This window comes from Protomyctophum parallelum (genome assembly GCF_964188405.1).
Source record: "Protomyctophum parallelum genome assembly, chromosome: 14".
In the NCBI taxonomy this organism is placed as follows: Eukaryota; Metazoa; Chordata; class Actinopteri; order Myctophiformes; family Myctophidae; genus Protomyctophum; species Protomyctophum parallelum.
In genome coordinates this window covers 44,529,806-44,548,316 of record NC_139709.1, presented here as the reverse complement: position 1 = coordinate 44,548,316, position 18,511 = coordinate 44,529,806, and the positions used below count along the sequence as shown (strand labels likewise).

Here is an 18,511-nt window from a genome sequence, read left to right as displayed (position 1 = left end):
GTCGACTAAAATCTTATGATATTAAGTCGACTAAAATTAGACTACCACAACAAACATTCCAGGTTGACTAAAATATGACTAAAACTGAAATGAAGTTTCATTCCAAAGACTATATGACTAAACTAAAATAGATATCCGCGGCCACAAACAACACTGCTATGCAACAACATCCCAAGTAACCGTCTTTTTCCTCCTTCCCCCCGTCAGTCTCGGGGGCTGGACCTGTCCCGGGTCAGGACCTGCGTGGTGGTGGCGGAGGAGCGGCCTCGCATCGCCCTCACCCAGTCCTTCTCCAAGCTCTTCAAAGACCTGGGCCTCCACCCGCGCGCCGTCAGCACCTCCTTCGGCTGCCGGGTCAACCTGGCCATCTGCCTGCAGGTCAGTGGGACGTACCGCGGTGGAAAAGTTAAACTATCAATACTACTACTCTGTTACAAGTAAACGTCCGGCATTCAAACTGGACTTGGAAGAATTATATTCAAAGATTTGCACCACATTTTCAAGATTTTTTTAAAAATAGCTAAAGTATAACATAATGCTTTTGACACCAAAAGGGGTTCCCTTCCCGTATGGTTCCCGAATGGGTTAAAGTACCAAAAGTGAAAGTACAATTGTGCAGAATGTCCCATTTGAAAGTTTTCAAATGTATAATAACCTTTCGAAAATGTGGCATTGTGAGCTTGTAGATCTGCTATTTGTAATGGCCAAAATGTACTGTATATATACTGCAGGGCTGAAATGGTTACTGTATGTTTTGTAATGATAATCAGAATCTACAAAGTAACTATTAACTAAAGTTTTCAAATAATTGTAGTGATGTAAAAGTACAATATTTGCCTCTGGGATGTAGTGGTAATTCTACTTAATTACTTTCAACCACTGATAACTCAACAGATCAGCTGCTGTTTTAGGCGCATTCAGTTGCATTCAGTTGATTCTGATTACTTGGCGCCTTATTGTTGGTTGCCGTATTGTTAAAGGAAGGGCAAGTGATTTTCCTTGATTAAAATAAGTCTTAAATAGCTCTATATTCTGATAGTACTCATTGCTATAGAGTGTTTGTTCATTCAGTAGCAGGAGTATCCATGTCTCACCAGTTCCAGTAAGCAGAAAATTTCATTTTCAGGTTGGGATACCAATTTTATCCAATCAGGATAGAGAACCCAGACAGGATACAGATTCATTGAGTGATGACACAGAGGAATGAGCAGACAACATTGGAACTGGAATCACAGTAAAAAAGTAAAGGATTATCTTTCCTGAATGGCCACCTATACCTTAAATGAAAATGTATTTTCTCTTTATTAAAGCACTGGAGAGACAGGGTTATTGAACAAACGCTATAGCAACGCTTACTATCAGAATAAAAGAGCTTTAAAAAAAAAAAAAAACCTTTTGTATTAACCCCAAAAAATAGCACTTACCCTACCTTTAAGCGTGCTGTCTATTACGGAGCTTCTTGGTGCTATGGTTAGCGCCAGCTGGTTTATTAGCACAACGCAGTAGAAGGGCATGTCTGTCTGCAGTGTGAATGGCTGCAACAGTGGTGTTACTTTGACGCCAACACAGCTTCAGTGATAGTTCAACCTCACGTGCCGAGGTAGACTCCTTAGTGCGTCCATTTTCAACAGTACTTAACAGGTTAACTGCCACCTGGTGGACGCAAGAGCCAACGCTAGACTGACGACCTGGATCTACTTCGTTTTGGTGTGTTGCGCGCTGGGTGCACGTCCGGTTTGGGCGGCCAACTAAGATAATAATAATTAGCATCAATGCTAGCGAGCTAAAATGAGTCCATCCTTGCTCTAGAAAGCGCCAATGTTCCGTGATGTATGGATAAATATCTACAGAAATGTGTTTTGCCAAAGTCTGCCTCATGGTAGCGCTATAACAAACTTTGGTGGTTCGTCGTTGGCATCCAGGGAATGTGTGTGCACAGTTTGGTATCGACCAGGCCAACGGTGGCAGAGATTAGCTGCACACAGACGGACTGACGGACACACACAAGGACACAAGGAGTCAGGACACACGGAGTATGCAAAACATACTCTCTCCCCATGCCTTCGGCCTGGTGGAGACAAAATAAAATACACAAGTCAGTGCTGCTGAGTTTGCATTGGGCAAGGAGAATTGGCTTGCCAAGTTTGATCTTTTCCTTGGACATTTTGGTTTGGTCCAACTAGTACTTTTCAGAATTCAAATAAAAAATTCTGAAATGATCATGTAGGGCATTCATTTACTAAAAATGGAAAACACAAAAAGTTAGACTACGGAGATCAGAGGTTTCTGCCACGACAGCGACGATATACAATAGGTTTTTGTCTTGCAAGAAGGTCAGCTGGAGCTCAGGCTGTGTAAACCGCCGTGGAACTGGATAGTGGATAATCTCACAATAAACATTTATTTCTAAAGAGAGAGAGAGAGAGAGAGAGAGAAAGTCTTTAGACGTAAAGACGGTTTGTTTTTGAGGCCGAGGTGAGGCCTCTCTCTCGTTGACTGCAGGTGTTGAAGGACGTTGCAGCTGAGCAACACTGGCCTGGGTTATTATCCGCTCCAGAAGTGCAATTTTCAGCATGGCTTGCTGCTGCTTTGTTTTGTTCTTTATTGTTTAAACCTTATGTTTACATGCTCGTCCGAGTGCTGAATGAGTTCCTTGGCCTTTAGAGATGTAGAAAAAGCAGTTTAGAAAAGCTTGCTATTCAGCAGTATCATCATCGCTCAACCAGCAGGCCTGGGCACAGCAAAATAGGTTGTGAGATGCTTCTGCTTGTCAAGGTTTGCAGACACAGAACGTTTGTAGACTTTCAATCTAAATCCCGTTGCTCTGATATGAGGAGATTAATAATGCAGTATATAGGTAAAACACCACCCTTTGTTTTCTGTGTATTCCTCTGTGAAAAGTTGACATTTCAATGATTTCATGTCATCGCGAGCATAGGGAATGTATGTATGCACGTATGTGAAACGGCGCTCACGTCAGAATAATGGGAATTTGGTTGAAAATCCTCATTGAATATGTCAAATGTATCAGAAACCAGGTCAAAGTTGAAGATGTGAAGATGAATATCCTTCGGGACAATAAAGATTAATATTATTATTAAGTTAGATCTCTGTTGGATACTGTTAGCGAATAAATAATGAAGTTGAACGCTACAGCCAGCGGTGCAGTGTTGAAATGACTCCAGTCCAAAGAGATAATAGTCTGCCAGGATTTAACAAGTTACACCGCAGATGCTTTCTCTCACAGTATTATCATTCTGTCAGCCCACTGCCTCCCATGCAAACAATCCTGATTTATAGACATTCTCAAGTCTCTTCTCTTCTCTTCTCTTCTCTTCTCTTCTCTTCTCTTCTCTTCTCTTCTCTTCTCTTCTCTTCTCTTCTCTTCTCTTCTCTTCTCTTCTCTTCTCTTCTCTTCTCTTCTCTTCTCTTCTCATCATTTTCTTCTAGCTATATTTCACATAATTATCATTATTTGAAACTACTATTTTGGTAATGTAGGTAGTGGTTTGTCACTGCATGTGTTACACTTGACTTTACACGGAATGCACAGTGGAACCCCGATAACATACTAATATAATACTATTTACCACAATTACTAGTACATAATGTTTGATTTGATTAACTTATTTTTGTTCAGTTCTGGTATGTGTTTTGTTTTGTTTTTGTTTTCCATTTTGACATTAATTCATTTTCCTTGTATGTTTCATAATTCCACCCACATATCTCATTCTTGGTTTTGTCTCCGTCCTCCCTCTCCTCTCCTCTCCTCTCCTCTCCTCTCCTCTCCTCTCCTCTCCTCTCCTCTCCTCTCCTCTCCTCTCCTCTCCTCTCCTCTCCTCTCCTCTCCTCTCCTCTCCTCTCCTCTCCTCTCCTCTCCTCTCCTCTCCTCTCCTCTCCTCTCCTCTCCTCTCCTCTCCTCTCCTCTCCTCTCCTCTCCTCTCCTCTCCTCTCCTCTCCTCTCCTCTCCTCTCCTCTCCTCTCCTCTCCTCTCCTCTCCCCTCCCCTCCCCTCCCCTCCCCACCTCCCTCTCTCCTTCCTATACTCCTCTGCCTCTTCCTCATACCTCCTTTCCTCTTCTTCCTCTATGCCCTCCTCTTCCTCTTCGTCCCCTCCCCCCCCCTCCCCCCCATGCCGCTGTATAGCCTCACAGGTTGGGGAAGCTTGTGGAACAGGTAGGGGGATTCACCCACCATCAGCTCACCTGGCCTTGCTTCCTCTCCTCTCCTCGCTCCCTTCCCTTCCATTCCTCTTCCTCACGGCACCCTGGTGGCTCTTAACCACTTAAACCGCAAGACCCTAGCATAGAGCCCTGGGGGACTCCCGCTCAACCACATGGGGTTTAAGTGGTTAACCCCTCGATGCTCTTCAAAGTGCCTGGTGGTGTTTTCAACACACCTGCTGTGTGTCTAACTCGGGGACGACCTGTATGCTATGTTTTAGCATGTTAGCTGGCACTCCTTCCCAGAGCGCCTTGCAGCAATCAGCACACCTGTACAACATTTTAAACTTTTAAAGTGTCTTTAGTTTAAGTTTGACCTTGAAATAATGTTACACTAATACAATTTATCATTATTATTGTTATTATTTGATCACCTACTGTACATAACAATCAACTGATTTAATCGTTAAAAAAGGAACATCTGTAGAACTTTGAAATTGTTCTTGCTATCATAGATGTGAAGAGTATAAGCTAATAGTCTGTTTCAGCCAGTAAATAATGTAGTACCTTAAATGGCTATTTGATAACAATGCATAGTAATGCATCATATCATACGGTATGTCCAAATGTCCAAAAAACTGTTACCTTTCAGGATTCCATTTAAAAAAATATATATATATATGGAGATAAGAGGTTTCTACCCGACAGCATCGATATGCCTGGCAACATAATTATGCACATTAAAATGAAACATACCGTAGTAGCCAATGTTAGCACACAGGGGGCATTGCATCATGTGCAATCTGTTTCAAGAGGCTAGACTCCTAAGGAATAGCAGCATATGAGTCTAATGGAGAATGTTAACCAGAGTACAATGGACAATGCTTTCCTAGCAGCCCAGACTGACACAGGCCTGCACTGCCACCCTGTGGCACATCAAAGCATCGCAGAGAGAATTGTCTGTCTAGGGACGACCTAGATGCTGAAAGGGTTAAAGTTGTAGCCCTTCTCACCCTGTGCTAGTAGTACTACATAATATAAGCTCCTATCTCCATATTCTAACTTTGTGGTGTTGTTAGTATGTAAATGAATGCCGTACTCATACTAGAGTGTCACACAAAAGTAGCAGATCCACAAGCTTGTAGATCTGCTACATTTACTCTTTTTTACTTTTCTGAATCCTGAAAAGTAACAGTTTTGGACATGAGGACAGAGACGATAAGAAACTTTATGCATTAGCCATTTTCCAGGCTTATTATTTCATGAGGTTACATGGCCTTGTTATGTTGGTCTAATAACAACAGGCCTCTTTTGGATGATTTCTACTTGGAGGTTAGACTAGGAGTTATATTGGCAAACAAACAAACAAAACCCCCGGATGGAATGGGACAGTTAACTATAGTATAATGGTATTACTGTACTTCTCCCTCCCATCACGTAAAGCCGTAACTCCAAATATTTTGAAATTGATATTCCAAACATATAGTCTCCGCTTTGACTTACATTGCACAGTGAGCTCTCAAAGTCACTCTTCAAACCACATTCTGCCAATATATCACATATTGTTCGTTCGTTACATCGCAGTGAAGTAACGGCACATTACCCAAACCTCTGCTAAAGTATCTTTGCGCTTAAAGGCATAGCATATTCTACAAACTACACATAGTTAAGGAATACAACAATGGGAAATTGGGAAAATGCTTATCTGCTATATAGCTGGTTTTGTGGTTATGTTACTGTTAGCTACTGTAGCCCTACAGTATATGCTCTGCAATGCAGACCTGGAGCAATTATTGAACTTTATTAACTTGTAAAGTGATCTGCCTACATCAGGCCCTTTGCATACTAGGGTGTTTTCCCTTTCCCTTTATAGCCAAATGAAAATCTAATCAGTAAGCCACTGCAATTATTATGCATTGGCTCCGTTATTGGCCTCCAGGCAATAGAGGCAATCGATCCTAGAAAGGCCTTTAAATCCATTTCACACAGTAATTGCTCCCACTTCTGCAGTCTAGTGCATATGACACCGTACCTGCAGTCTAGTGCATATGACACCGTACCTGCAGTCTAGTGCATATGACGCCGTACCTGAAGTCTGCAGTCTAGTGCATATGACACCGTACCTGCAGTATAGCGCATATGACGCCGTACCTGCAGTCTTGTGCTCTGGGTGGGTGGGGCTCTGAGGGGAGGTGGACGCTTTTCAGACGGGGCATTAGTTCCGACATTCATCCGCATGTCGGACTAGCGTCTGCTCCCGTGCTTGTCATTTGTCGGACCAATGACTTGTCTGAACTACGTACTGCACCCGCTCTGAGTCCATTTGTCCCAGCATGCCATTGTGTGTCCGGCTACAGTATATATGTGCGGTGGTGGGTTGTATTGTGTGCATTCTCCTCTGCCAGGGCCTTGCCTTGAAGCACCACTCAGCTGTTAGCGTATGTGTCTCAGAGAGGGGCTAGGGTGGGCTTATTTGTTCTGTATCAGGGGGTCTCCCTGTCTCTCCAGCTCTTTAATAAACACAAAATACATTTTCAGGTAGGAGGCGACAAAGTTTCAGCCAATCCGGAGGAGAGTAGCTATTTATGAGCTTACTATTTATAATGTTCCAGTTCCAATTTTGTCTGCTCATTTCTTTATATCATCACTTCCAATTCCACTTCTCTATCATGATTGGATAAAAATTGATTTAATAAAAAGCTGAGACTCCTGTTACTGAACACACACTCTATAGCGATGAGTAGAGTACTATCACAATGTAGAGCATTTTAACACATATTTTAACCAAAGAGAATCACATACCCTACCTTTAAATACTGCCTTCACTAAAGGCACCTTACATTGATAATCTAGACCGTATCCAATACGTCCAAACTCTTATCACCCCATTCTTCCTCCCTGGTCGGGGGTTTCAAACTCTTATCACCCCATTCTTCCTCCCTGGTTGGGGGGTTTCAAACTCTTATCACCCCATTCTTCCTCCCTGGTCGGGGGTTTCACTCCCACCTTTGTCATCTCCGCTAAAGGTACCATTCTGAGTTGTATCATCGTGGCTTTAGGTTTGCATGTGGAATCAGCTGGAATCTTATTTTTGTGTTTATCTGATCTTTTGTTTTTGGGGGGAATCAAGTGTCTGTCCACTTCTGTCTCTGTTGTACAGCAGCCTGGGGTCTTTCCTTTGGTATGGTCTTGGTCTTTCACTCTGCTGGGAACTGGACACCTGTCTTTATTACCAGTGCTAATTAGCACACACTATGTCCGCTAGTGGCGGTGCACAGCAAATTATGTTTTGTCCATTTTTACACTGTCAAGAGTTAAATGATGAGTAACATTAACCCCTTGTTATCTGGGCATTCCTCAGGGCACCTCGGGACCTGACCCTACGACTGTGTTTGTTGACATGAGGGCTCTACGACATGATAGGTACGTTAACCCCCCCCCCCCCCCCCCCCCCCCCGCGTGCGCGCACACACACACACACACACACACACACACACACACACACACACACACACTCACCAAGGAGGACTGTTACACAAAGGTCAAGTACATGAGATCTTTAACCTTTACTTTCATTTACTTTATTTGTTTATTTGGACGGGATAGTGCACATAATAATAACTACCGTACATAAAAACTACTTGAGCCCTATTTACAGCAGAAATGCCGATCTACAAGTTCACGACGCGTTCGGGTAGCAATGCAACTTCTGCACCGTATATGGACGCAGACTGTGGGATAGCTGAGGACGAGACAGACGGACAGTGGGAGAAAGCATACTAGGAGAGACTGATGGTAGCTGAGTGAGAGACAGCATAGGAGCATATAGGAGAGACAGACAAGTAGGAAAGCTTAACCTGAAGACTGCATATAGGAGAGACAGACAAGTAGGAAAGCTTAACCTGAGACTGCATATAGGAGAGACAGACAAGTAGGAAAGCTTAACCTGAGACTGCATATAGGAGAGACAGACAAGTAGGAAAGCTTAACCTGAGACTGCATATAGGAGAGACAGACAAGTAGGAAAGCTTAACCTGAGACTGCATATAGGAGAGACAGACAAGTAGGAAAGCTTAACCTGAGACTGCATATAGGAGAGACAGACAAGTAGGAAAGCTTAACCTGAGACTGCATATAGGAGAGACAGACAAGTAGGAAAGCTTAACCTGAGACTGCATATAGGAGAGACAGACAAGTAGGAAAGCTTAACCTGAGACTGCATATAGGAGAGACAGACAAGTAGGAAAGCTTAGCCTGAGACTGCATATAGGAGAGACAGACAAGTAGGAAAGCTTAGCCTGAGACTGCATAATAGGAGAGACAGACAAGTAGGAAAGCTGAGAGGGATACATTGTAAGAGAGGTGATGGAGGACCGTTTAATTCCACGGCGAAGAAAGACGATAACTTTGCATTTTTTATTTGAAAGGTTACATGAGTAGATGACGTGAGTACTGTAATAAATATCTGGCCAGTAATATGGCTTCCTTTTCCTAAACAGGGTCCGATTGGTGGAGAGGGGATCACCACACAGCCTACCACTGATGGAATCTGGGAAGGTTCGTTTTCTTTTTTCCCTTTCTTTTCTTTTTTGCTAAAATAATATTTCAATATTTAATTATATTATACTGTATTTAAGAAATACCCTTTTGGGGGGGTTTCTAATTAAATATTTTACACAGAATCAAATGATTCACCAGGCGCCTGCTGTCAGGCTTAACCCATTTTTTGGGGGGGGGAACCCCTTTTGGTGTTTTAAACATTATGTTGTAATTTAGCTATTGAAAAATAGCAGATCTACAAGCTCAGCTACGAGCTTGTAGGTCTGCTATTTTTGAAAAATCGTGAAAATATTTATTTCAGAAAACTGGAGGATTTAGAAGATTATTTTTTAAATTTTGAGGTCAGGCCTAAATGGATTAAGAAATACCCTTTTGACAGCCTGCGACAGATGTGGCCAGTCGCCGGCCACCCTAGCTCATATGTTCTGGCACTGCACTAAACTAACATCATTTTGGCAAAGTATATTTAAATCACTGTCAGACATTGTTGGAGGACCTTTTGACCCGGATCCACTGACAGCAGTTCTGGGGGTCGGGGGGCCCGGGGTCAAACTGTCTACTTTCCAATATAACATGGTAAAATATGTGACTCTACTGGCTCGCAGACTGATACTGTTGAATTGGAAACAAGCACAGGTTCCCACTCACACTACACTTATGAAAGATGTTATGCACTACTTGCAATTGGAAAAGATAAAGTTTGAATTGAGAGGGAGTGAAGATAGATTTTACCAGACATGGCAACCCTTCATTGACCATTTCAATGGGTGCACGCTAACCCCTCCTACACAATAGATAACATATTAGAAAATTTGGAAAGAAAAGTAAAGAAAAAAAAGGAACTGAGGATTTTATTTTATTTTATTTATTCTCATTTAAAAATAAATGTCTGTAATTCTGTTAATTTACAACAACGTGTTGGGAAAGTTTTGAGAGCAAGAGTGTCTGTCCTGTGGTCTTTGTTTTGTTTGTCTGTCCACATTTGTCGTTTAACTGTTTTTTTTTTTTTTTTTTTTTTAGTTTTTATCACATTTATATATCTTTTTTATTATGTATTGTATGTGGAATTTACATTACCTGTCTTTATCCTTCATTTTATAACTGAATAACTCATTATTATTGTCAAAGATTGTCATATAAGTTGTCATATACAAAAAATGCCTAATAAAAACAGTATTAAAAAAAAAGAAATACCCTTTTGGGGGGGTTTCTAATTAAATCTTTTACACATAATCAAATGATTCACCAGGAGCCTGCTGTCAGGCTTAAAATAATTTATATTTTCAGAGATGTCTGTAGGAAACGGACATAATGTCCTGTAGTCAGGTGCTGCCTCCGTGGCTAACAGGAACACCATCAGTTCGGGAGTCGGACAAACAGCTCTGCATGTGTCTACAGTCATGATGAATATAGATGGATGATAGATGAATGGCATGAGCACATTTCTCAAAAAAGATTAACTATACTATAGCTTTTAAAAACTCTCTGTCACTTAACGCCATACATGTAAAACATTTTAAAAGGCGGTGCCTATTATTTTAAAAATGTGATTTAATGTAAACACACCCTAAATCAGTTTCTATGTGCAAATGATCTTAAAAATAAGGTATTGTTCCTGTTGTATCTGTGATTTACCGTGTTGGTGTTATATTGTGTTAATATTCCATGTTATTTGAATCTGCTCTACGATGTTTCTTGATACCAGATTCTTCCCGGAGTCCGAATCATCATCGCCAACCCAGAAACGAAGGGGCCAATGGGAGAGTCTCACCTAGGAGAGGTCTGTCTGTCTGTCTGTCTGTCTGTCTGTCTGTCTGTCTGTCTGTCTGTCTGTCTGTCTGTCTGTCTGTCTGTCTGTCTGTCTGAGCACGCATAACTGAGATTTTTACCTAAAACAACGGCTGACAATTGATCCTCTGCTAAGTCCCTCCCCTCAAACAGAGACTGGCCAATGATAATGTAGAAAGCATTGCATCGCCGGACATTCTTGACTTTCAACTCTGTGAAAGAATTACATTAAACGTGTATATAGGCCTATAATATACATATAGTCTCTGTCGGTTGGAAACTGATCCAAAACTAATACTCTTCGGGATTCAAATTCTAAAACAAAGTGTGTGTGGGTGTGTGTGTGTGGGTGCATGTGAGTAGATCTGGGTGCAAAGCGGTCACAATGCCAGCGGCTACTTCACGGTGTACGGAGACGAGGCACTGCAGTCGGACCACTTCAACTCCAGGCTGAGCTTCGGGGACACGGCCACCGTCTGGGCCAGGACCGGATACCTGGGCTTCCTCCGCCGCACGGAGCTCACCGACGCCAACGGGGGTGAGTAGATACCTGGGCTTCCTCCGCCGCACGGAGCTCACCGACGCCAACGGGGGTGAGTAGATACCTGGGGGTGAGTAGATACCTGGGGGTGAGTAGATACCTGGGGGTGAGTAGATACCTGGGGGTGAGTAGATACCTGGGCTTCCTCCGCAGGACGGAGCTCACCGACGCCAAACGGGGGTGAGTGGAGCGGGAGCTTTGATTGGCTGAATGCTTTATTAGTCAGAAAAGGTTAAAGAGGAAAGGTACAGGGAGACAATAAGGCATTTAGACAATAAGACAATAACACAAAAACAAGGTTACAATTCCAAACATGCAAACATGACCCGGTTTAATTACTTACTTACCAGTCTTAGTAATTAGTATTAATTTTGTATTTTTTTTATGTCCAATGTATTTGTATTTAATTCACAAAGTTAACATAATTACAACCAAATGCATTTGAAATTAAATAAAAGGTTACTTTTCAGGATTCCAATTAAAAAATAACTGCAACGCGTTTTGAGCATGTACAGTAGATTGGCTATTTTTGCTACGACAGTAATATGCAATATGGCCCTCTGGAGTGAGTGGAAATATAGTGGCCCTCGATATGATATTTGTTGCAGGGGTCGAGAAGGTGTTTTCTTGCTGAAAGGAACAGTGCCAAATGGGTTAACCGTGTGTGTGTGTGTGTGTGTGTGTGTGTGTGTGTGTGTGTGTGTGTGTGTGTGCGTGTGTGTGTGTGTGCGTGTGCGCGTGTGCGTGCGCACAGAGCGCCATGATGCGCTGTATGTGGTGGGAGCCCTGGATGAGGCCATGGAACTGAGAGGAATGAGGTATCATCCTATCGACATCGAGACCTCCGTCATCCGGACACACAAGAGCATCACAGAGTGGTGAGTCGTTTATGCTTGAGCTTTTATAGATCTGCTGTTTTCAGTGTGTGACGCGACCTCGCAAACCAAGAACCAATCAGACATACACTCAGTCACAGCATAACTGCACGAGGCTGATACACATTCACCAAGAGATTATTATAGAGTTCTGGAAAAGGTCAGTAAAACTGATCACTGTGTGTGGTTGACCTTTATCACTGCCTTTTAAATGAAACATTTGCATTGTACATTCCAATGTGCAGTACATGGCTGTGATGTGTGTGTCCCTGGGTCCTGCACAGTGCATGGCTGTGATGTGTGTGTCCCTGTGTCCTGCACAGTGCATGGCTGTGATGTGTGTGTCCCTGTGTCCTGCACAGTGCATGGCTGTGATGTGTGTGTCCCTGGGTCCTGCACAGTGCATGGCTGTGATGTGTGTGTCCCTGTGTCCTGCACAGTGCATGGCTGTGATGTGTGTCCCCCTGGGTCCTGCACAGTGCATGGCTGTGATGTGTGTGTCCCTGTGTCCTGCACAGTGCATGGCTGTGATGTGTGTCCCCCTGGGTCCTGCACAGTGCATGGCTGTGATGTGTGTGTCCCTGTGTCCTGCACAGTGCATGGCTGTGATGTGTGTGTCCCTGTGTCCTGCACAGTGCATGGCTGTGATGTGTGTGTCCCTGGGTCCTGCACAGTGCATGGCTGTGATGTGTGTGTCCCTGGGTCCTACACAGTGCATGGCTGTGATGTGTGTGTCCCTGGGTCCTACACAGTGCATGGCTGTGATGTGTGTGTCCCTGGGTCCTGCACAGTGCATGGCTGTGATGTGTGTCTCCCTGTGTCCTGCACAGTGCATGGCTGTGATGTGTGTGTCCCTGTGTCCTGCACAGTGCATGGCTGTGATGTGTGTCTCCCTGTGTCCTGCACAGTGCATGGCTGTAATGTGTGTCTCCCTGTGTCCTGCACAGTGCAGTGCATGGCTGTGATGTGTGTGTCCCTGGGTCCTGCACAGTGCATGGCTGTGATGTGTGTGTCCCTGTGTCCTGCACAGTGCATGGCTGTGATGTGTGTGTCCCTGTGTCCTGCACAGTGCATGGCTGTGATGTGTGTGTCCCTGTGTCCTGCACAGTGCATGGCTGTGATGTGTGTCTCCCTGTGTCCTGCACAGTGCATGGCTGTGATGTGTGTCTCCCTGGGTCCTGCACAGTGCATGGCTGTGATGTGTGTCTCCCTGTGTCCTGCACAGTACATGGCTGTGATGTGTGTCTCCCTGTGTCCTGCACAGTGCATGGCTGTGATGTGTGTCTCCCTGGGTCCTGCACAGTGCATGGCTGTGATGTGTGTGTCCCTGTGTCCTGCACAGTGCATGGCTGTGATGTGTGTCTCCCTGGGTCCTGCACAGTGCATGGCTGTGATGTGTGTCTCCCTGTGTCCTGCACAGTGCATGGCTGTGATGTGTGTGTCCCTGTGTCCTGCACAGTGCATGGCTGTGATGTGTGTCTCCCTGGGTCCTGCACAGTGCATGGCTGTGATGTGTGTCTCCCTGTGTCCTGCACAGTGCATGGCTGTGATGTGTGTGTCCCTGTGTCCTGCACAGTGCATGGCTGTGATGTGTGTCTCCCTGTGTCCTGCACAGTGCATGGCTGTGATGTGTGTGTCCCTGTGTCCTGCACAGTACATGGCTGTGATGTGTGTCTCCCTGGGTCCTGCACAGTGCATGGCTGTGATGTGTGTCTCCCTGTGTCCTGCACAGTGCATGGCTGTGATGTGTGTCTCCCTGTGTCCTGCACAGTGCATGGCTGTGATGTGTGTGTCCCTGGGTCCTGCACAGTGCATGGCTGTGATGTGTGTGTCCCTGTGTCCTGCACAGTGCATGGCTGTGATGTGTGTGTCCCTGTGTCCTGCACAGTGCATGGCTGTGATGTGTGTCTCCCTGGGTCCTGCACAGTGCATGGCTGTGATGTGTGTCTCCCTGGGTCCTACACAGTGCATGGCTGTGATGTGTGTGTCCCTGGGTCCTACACAGTGCATGGCTGTGATGTGTGTCTCCCTGTGTCCTGCACAGTGCATGGCTGTGATGTGTGTCTCCCTGTGTCCTGCACAGTGCATGGCTGTGATGTGTGTCTCCCTGTGTCCTGCACAGTGCCGTGTTCACGTGGACCAACCTGCTGGTGGTGGTGGTGGAGCTGGACGGCTCGGAGCAGGAGGCTCTGGACCTGGTGCCGCTGGTGACCAACGTGGTGCTGGAGGAACACTACCTGATCGTGGGCGTGGTGGTGGTGGTGGACATCGGCGTCATCCCCATCAACTCCCGCGGCGAGAAGCAGCGCATGCACCTGCGCGACGGCTTCCTCGCCGACCAACTGGACCCCATCTACGTGGCCTATAACATGTAGCCTATAGCTGGCTTTAGCGTTATCATTAGCCGCCCCCGCTCCGAGCCTATAAAAGCGGGGGCCGTTTAGAGAAGAAGTTGGATGTTTCGTGGTTGGGTTTGGACGCTAAAGCGCAATGACGACAATGCAACAGACAAACGGGGGGTGGGGGGGATTTCGAGAAAGAACTGCCCAGAGCTTGAGGCGGATTTTGTGCGGATCGTCGGGAGGTGAGAAACAAACGCGGCCAAAGCAGAGACGGTTTTCTGGCAAGCGGAGAGCGTTTGGACAGGAGGCGAACGAGGACAATCCTAACCTATAGTGCAGATCCTTGCTTATTGCTTATTTTGAAACCAAGTGTGGCTCTCACTTATATATTTTTATGTTAAATAAGTAAGTGTTCTCGTTTTTCTGTTTTTAAAAACGTGCCCTCTAAGATGTAGGCTATGGGTATTAAAAAAAGGAATACACACACAAACACACACACACACACACACACACACACAGTCACACACACACAAACTGTGGCAAAAATCACATTTTATGTTTACCGTTTTTATGATATCAACCATTATCAAAGTACAGCTATGTTTTGATACAGTGGGGACATATTTGCAACTGTCCTTCGACGTTACATTGAGGTACTACATGTTTTGTGTTGCGTTCATTTTGTGCAGTTTTTTTTAAACAAGTGTTATTTTTTTTTATTCAGCGCTAATGTTTGTTTTCTGTATCAGCCGTCCTGTCTCCAGGAAAAACAAGTGTGCTAACTTCAAAACCACACCACAGCGGTAGCCTTAAACGGTTCTGTTCCATAGAATTACTGCTTTGAAGGAAACTAACAAACAAAACACACTACATAATTTCATATCATGTAAGTATGTACAAAAAGAAAAATACACCTTAATTAATTTATTTTGTTTCTCTTTTAAGAAGTTATATGAGGTCGCATTCAAGAATGTTTTGCTCTTGAATATTTGCTAATATAAAACAATTTCAAAACAAAAAAGCATTGTATTATCTTGACTGAAATAGCACCACGTCAAGCATATGGATAAAATATGAATATATGAACATAGAGCTATATTAAAAGAAGCCTAGGACCGACGTGTCCGATGATGAGAATCCGTAACTGCAGTAACTATTTCTCAGCTGCATGGAGTCTGAGAGCTGGTGGAGTTGTTCAAAGGTGGTGAATTGAAGAGTTTCACTCGGAAATGTTGAAGAACTCAGTTTTGAGGAAAGGTTTCTCAATTGTTTCATTATGTGAAAATTGCAAAGCCTACGTCCTCTTGAATGTATAGGCCTGGGCGATATGCACACAATCAAATATTATATTGAAAATATTTTTGACCAAATACCTCTATTGCAAGTATTTTTGACCAAATACGTCAATATCGCCATCGTGATGATATCCTATTTTGACTATATCGACTTAAGTGATTATAACCAGGAAAAGCCTACCCTTATGCCATATCACAATATCCAAAATCCCAGACGAACTCAGCAGTCTGATATCACAATATCAATAACATATCGATATATTGCCCAGCCCTACTTGAATGTTATTTGGAAAGCAACATGACATAAGATAGAACGTAAGTAATAATGCCATGCTTTACATTAATGCTAGCATTTACTAAAAGTCAGCTGTCAGTAGATTATTCCTAAAGGGAGGGAAACTCATTTTAGAATGAAACTCTTCAAATTTTAAGGTCCTAACAATGTACACATCATCTTACGAAGGATTAAACAATTGTCACCAGTGGACTGTATTCCTCCACAAAGACAAACAACAGGAACTGTGAGTGGTAAAACTGAGAAGAAAAAGAAGATTACTTCATCTCTTTGTCCGTCCAAAGGTGCAGATGGCAATATATATTTTTAAGTGGCATTTATGTTTAAAATGTTCACTGGTAAAGAAATCTAAAGATCTTATTCCTGACCTGTGAGCTTTTAAAAAAGCACCAAAGTTCCTGCTTTTTGTCCTTGCGTTGAGAGTTGTGTTTTGAAGACTGAATTCTCCATGTAAGTGTAACAAACTGCTGTCATACGACGGTTTGGCGGCGCGGTGGATCCCTTGAACTTGTAAATATAAAATTTAAGTCCTCCATATTTTTTACATCCAGAGATTAATCAGGGCTCATACAGTGATGTCAGCGATGGGAGAAAAGACTGAAATGAGAAGTTGAATGAACTTGCTACCAGAGACGCCTTTAAATTCAATGATTCTCAACAACAATCGGCTCGGAAGTGCATGGTCGCAAGACACAGGCTCTCCTGGGGGTCCAGACCTTAAAGACGAGCTGAAATGAAACCGCGCATATCGTTGTTGTTTGGCAGAAACCTCTTATCTCCGTATTCTGACTTTAAATGAATGCTATAAATGAATGCCCTAGTTGATCATACTACAACGGCTACAAAAAGCATTCAAAGTAAATCTGCAAGCTGAAAACACCTTGAAATTCTAGATCTGCTACTTTTATTATTTTGTAGTCTCAATCCTGAAAAGTAACAGTTTTGGAGGTTTCCACCCCGACAGAGACGATATCCATGTTCATAATGGGGACACAGTTAACAATAGATGGCCCAAAAATGAGGGGGGAAATTATGTTTACATTAAAAGTCCTGTCTTTATTCCTTCCTGTAAAACAAAAACCTCAAGAGTGATTACGTCAGCATATAATAATATTATGATTAATAGGCCACAGCAATTTCCTCTTGACAATAATATTGTCATAACACACTTTTTGCTAGTCCAACAGATTGTGGCCATATAGTGTATCAATCAGATTTTTCATATTCCATCCGCATTGACTTGGGTCCCTGTGACAATGACTGCCAAAGAAGGTTTTCATAACCGTAATTAGATTAATACAATGTGAAAATGTGTCTGTTATACAACCAAATAGACCTGTTGTTAGGGCACATTGGTTTCATTTGTATACTGTCAGAGTTAAGGGGAGCTCCTTGAAATGTAAATGTTTGAGAACCATTGTGCTAACTGCTAAGACATGCACAGGCCCTGTTTCACTAAGAAATGTATGTCACAATAAGGATATGAAAAACCCAAGTAGCATTTCAGTTCGTCTTTCAGGATAACTAACTTGGATAAGGTTGAACATTGTATCTAGTCTAGTAATATTGGGGTCATGATATTGTGGAGGAAAACGTGGGTCCTGAGCAAAACCAGTTGAGAGAAAGACTTTAGAGTGTTGTGAGCAAGGTTGGTGTGATGGGATGAGACCTTCAATCTGTGAGAAGACGATGTGGTTTGAGGTAGACTTTTCCTCTTGGCAAAGAATGTTCTTGTTCAAACATGAGGATTTTTATTTTTTATTTTTATTTTTCCAAAAAGGCACTTTCTTCACCGATGTTTGGTTTTCTTTATCGTTTCTTTTATCAACGAAGTACTGACATTTTTTTAAAGGTTTTAAAAATGTCTTATTTGAGTTGGCATAAGTTGTTCATTTTAAATAAATATTTCAATGATTTTGACAATAAAAAATAGTTGTTGGCTAGTTTATCTTGCACTATACTCTACACAGTACACTGAACCATGATTGATTGATTGACTGATTTACTCATTGCACACATGTGGTACAAAGATTTTGTCTCACTCAGGTCTGCAAGGAAGCAGTACACTTGCAGTAGTCCGGCAGCCAACAGACTTATTTTGTTTAAAGTGCATAATTTGGTCTTTTTATTGGTCTAAAATATTGTCTATATAGCCTACACCCCGGTGCGGCGGGGGTAGAGTGGCTGGATGGTAACCGCAAGGTTGCCAGTTCGAATTCGGGCTCCCCCAGTTAGTGTTGAAGGGTGCCATTTTGAAGATCCGTTTTACAATGGGGTAATACAGAAATTGCCCTCGCTCTGCGCACAATGGTATTATGAAAGGCATATCGGCCCGTGTTGAACGCACTCGGCCCGTGTTGAACGCACACACTATGCTGAGGAAGGCTGTTAAGGTTGAAACGCTCTGTCTGGTTGAGGCAAATAAAATGTGAAAAGGAATTTTTTGTTGAGTGCTGGCTGTCTTCTACTATACTTTACCATAATTAAAGTTCATACTGTATATTATTGTCAGTAATCTTTTTTTTAAACGCAACAATTTTATTTTATAATTCAAACATCAACAATTTACAAAATGTTAAACAATATTTATAAAAGTAGTAAAACAGATTATATACATTTATTGACCTAGTCTGACCAGCATATTGTATGTGCG

The 18,511-nt window shown here is 43.1% G+C and overlaps 1 protein-coding gene across 1 annotated transcript in view; it reads left to right on the top strand.

Moving 5' to 3' along the window:
• Positions 1 to 17,896, top strand: part of LOC310870913 (disco-interacting protein 2 homolog C-like) — a 256,194-nt gene extending 238,298 nt beyond the window's left edge. The window contains 7 exon segments of the mRNA XM_083782282.1: positions 208 to 378; positions 7,524 to 7,585; positions 8,662 to 8,719; positions 10,428 to 10,502; positions 10,874 to 11,048; positions 11,806 to 11,929; positions 14,049 to 17,896. Coding sequence (XP_083638408.1) covers positions 208 to 378; positions 7,524 to 7,585; positions 8,662 to 8,719; positions 10,428 to 10,502; positions 10,874 to 11,048; positions 11,806 to 11,929; positions 14,049 to 14,301 — 918 coding nt within the window. The 3' untranslated portion in view covers positions 14,302 to 17,896.
• Positions 17,897 to 18,511: the final 615 nt, after the last annotated feature.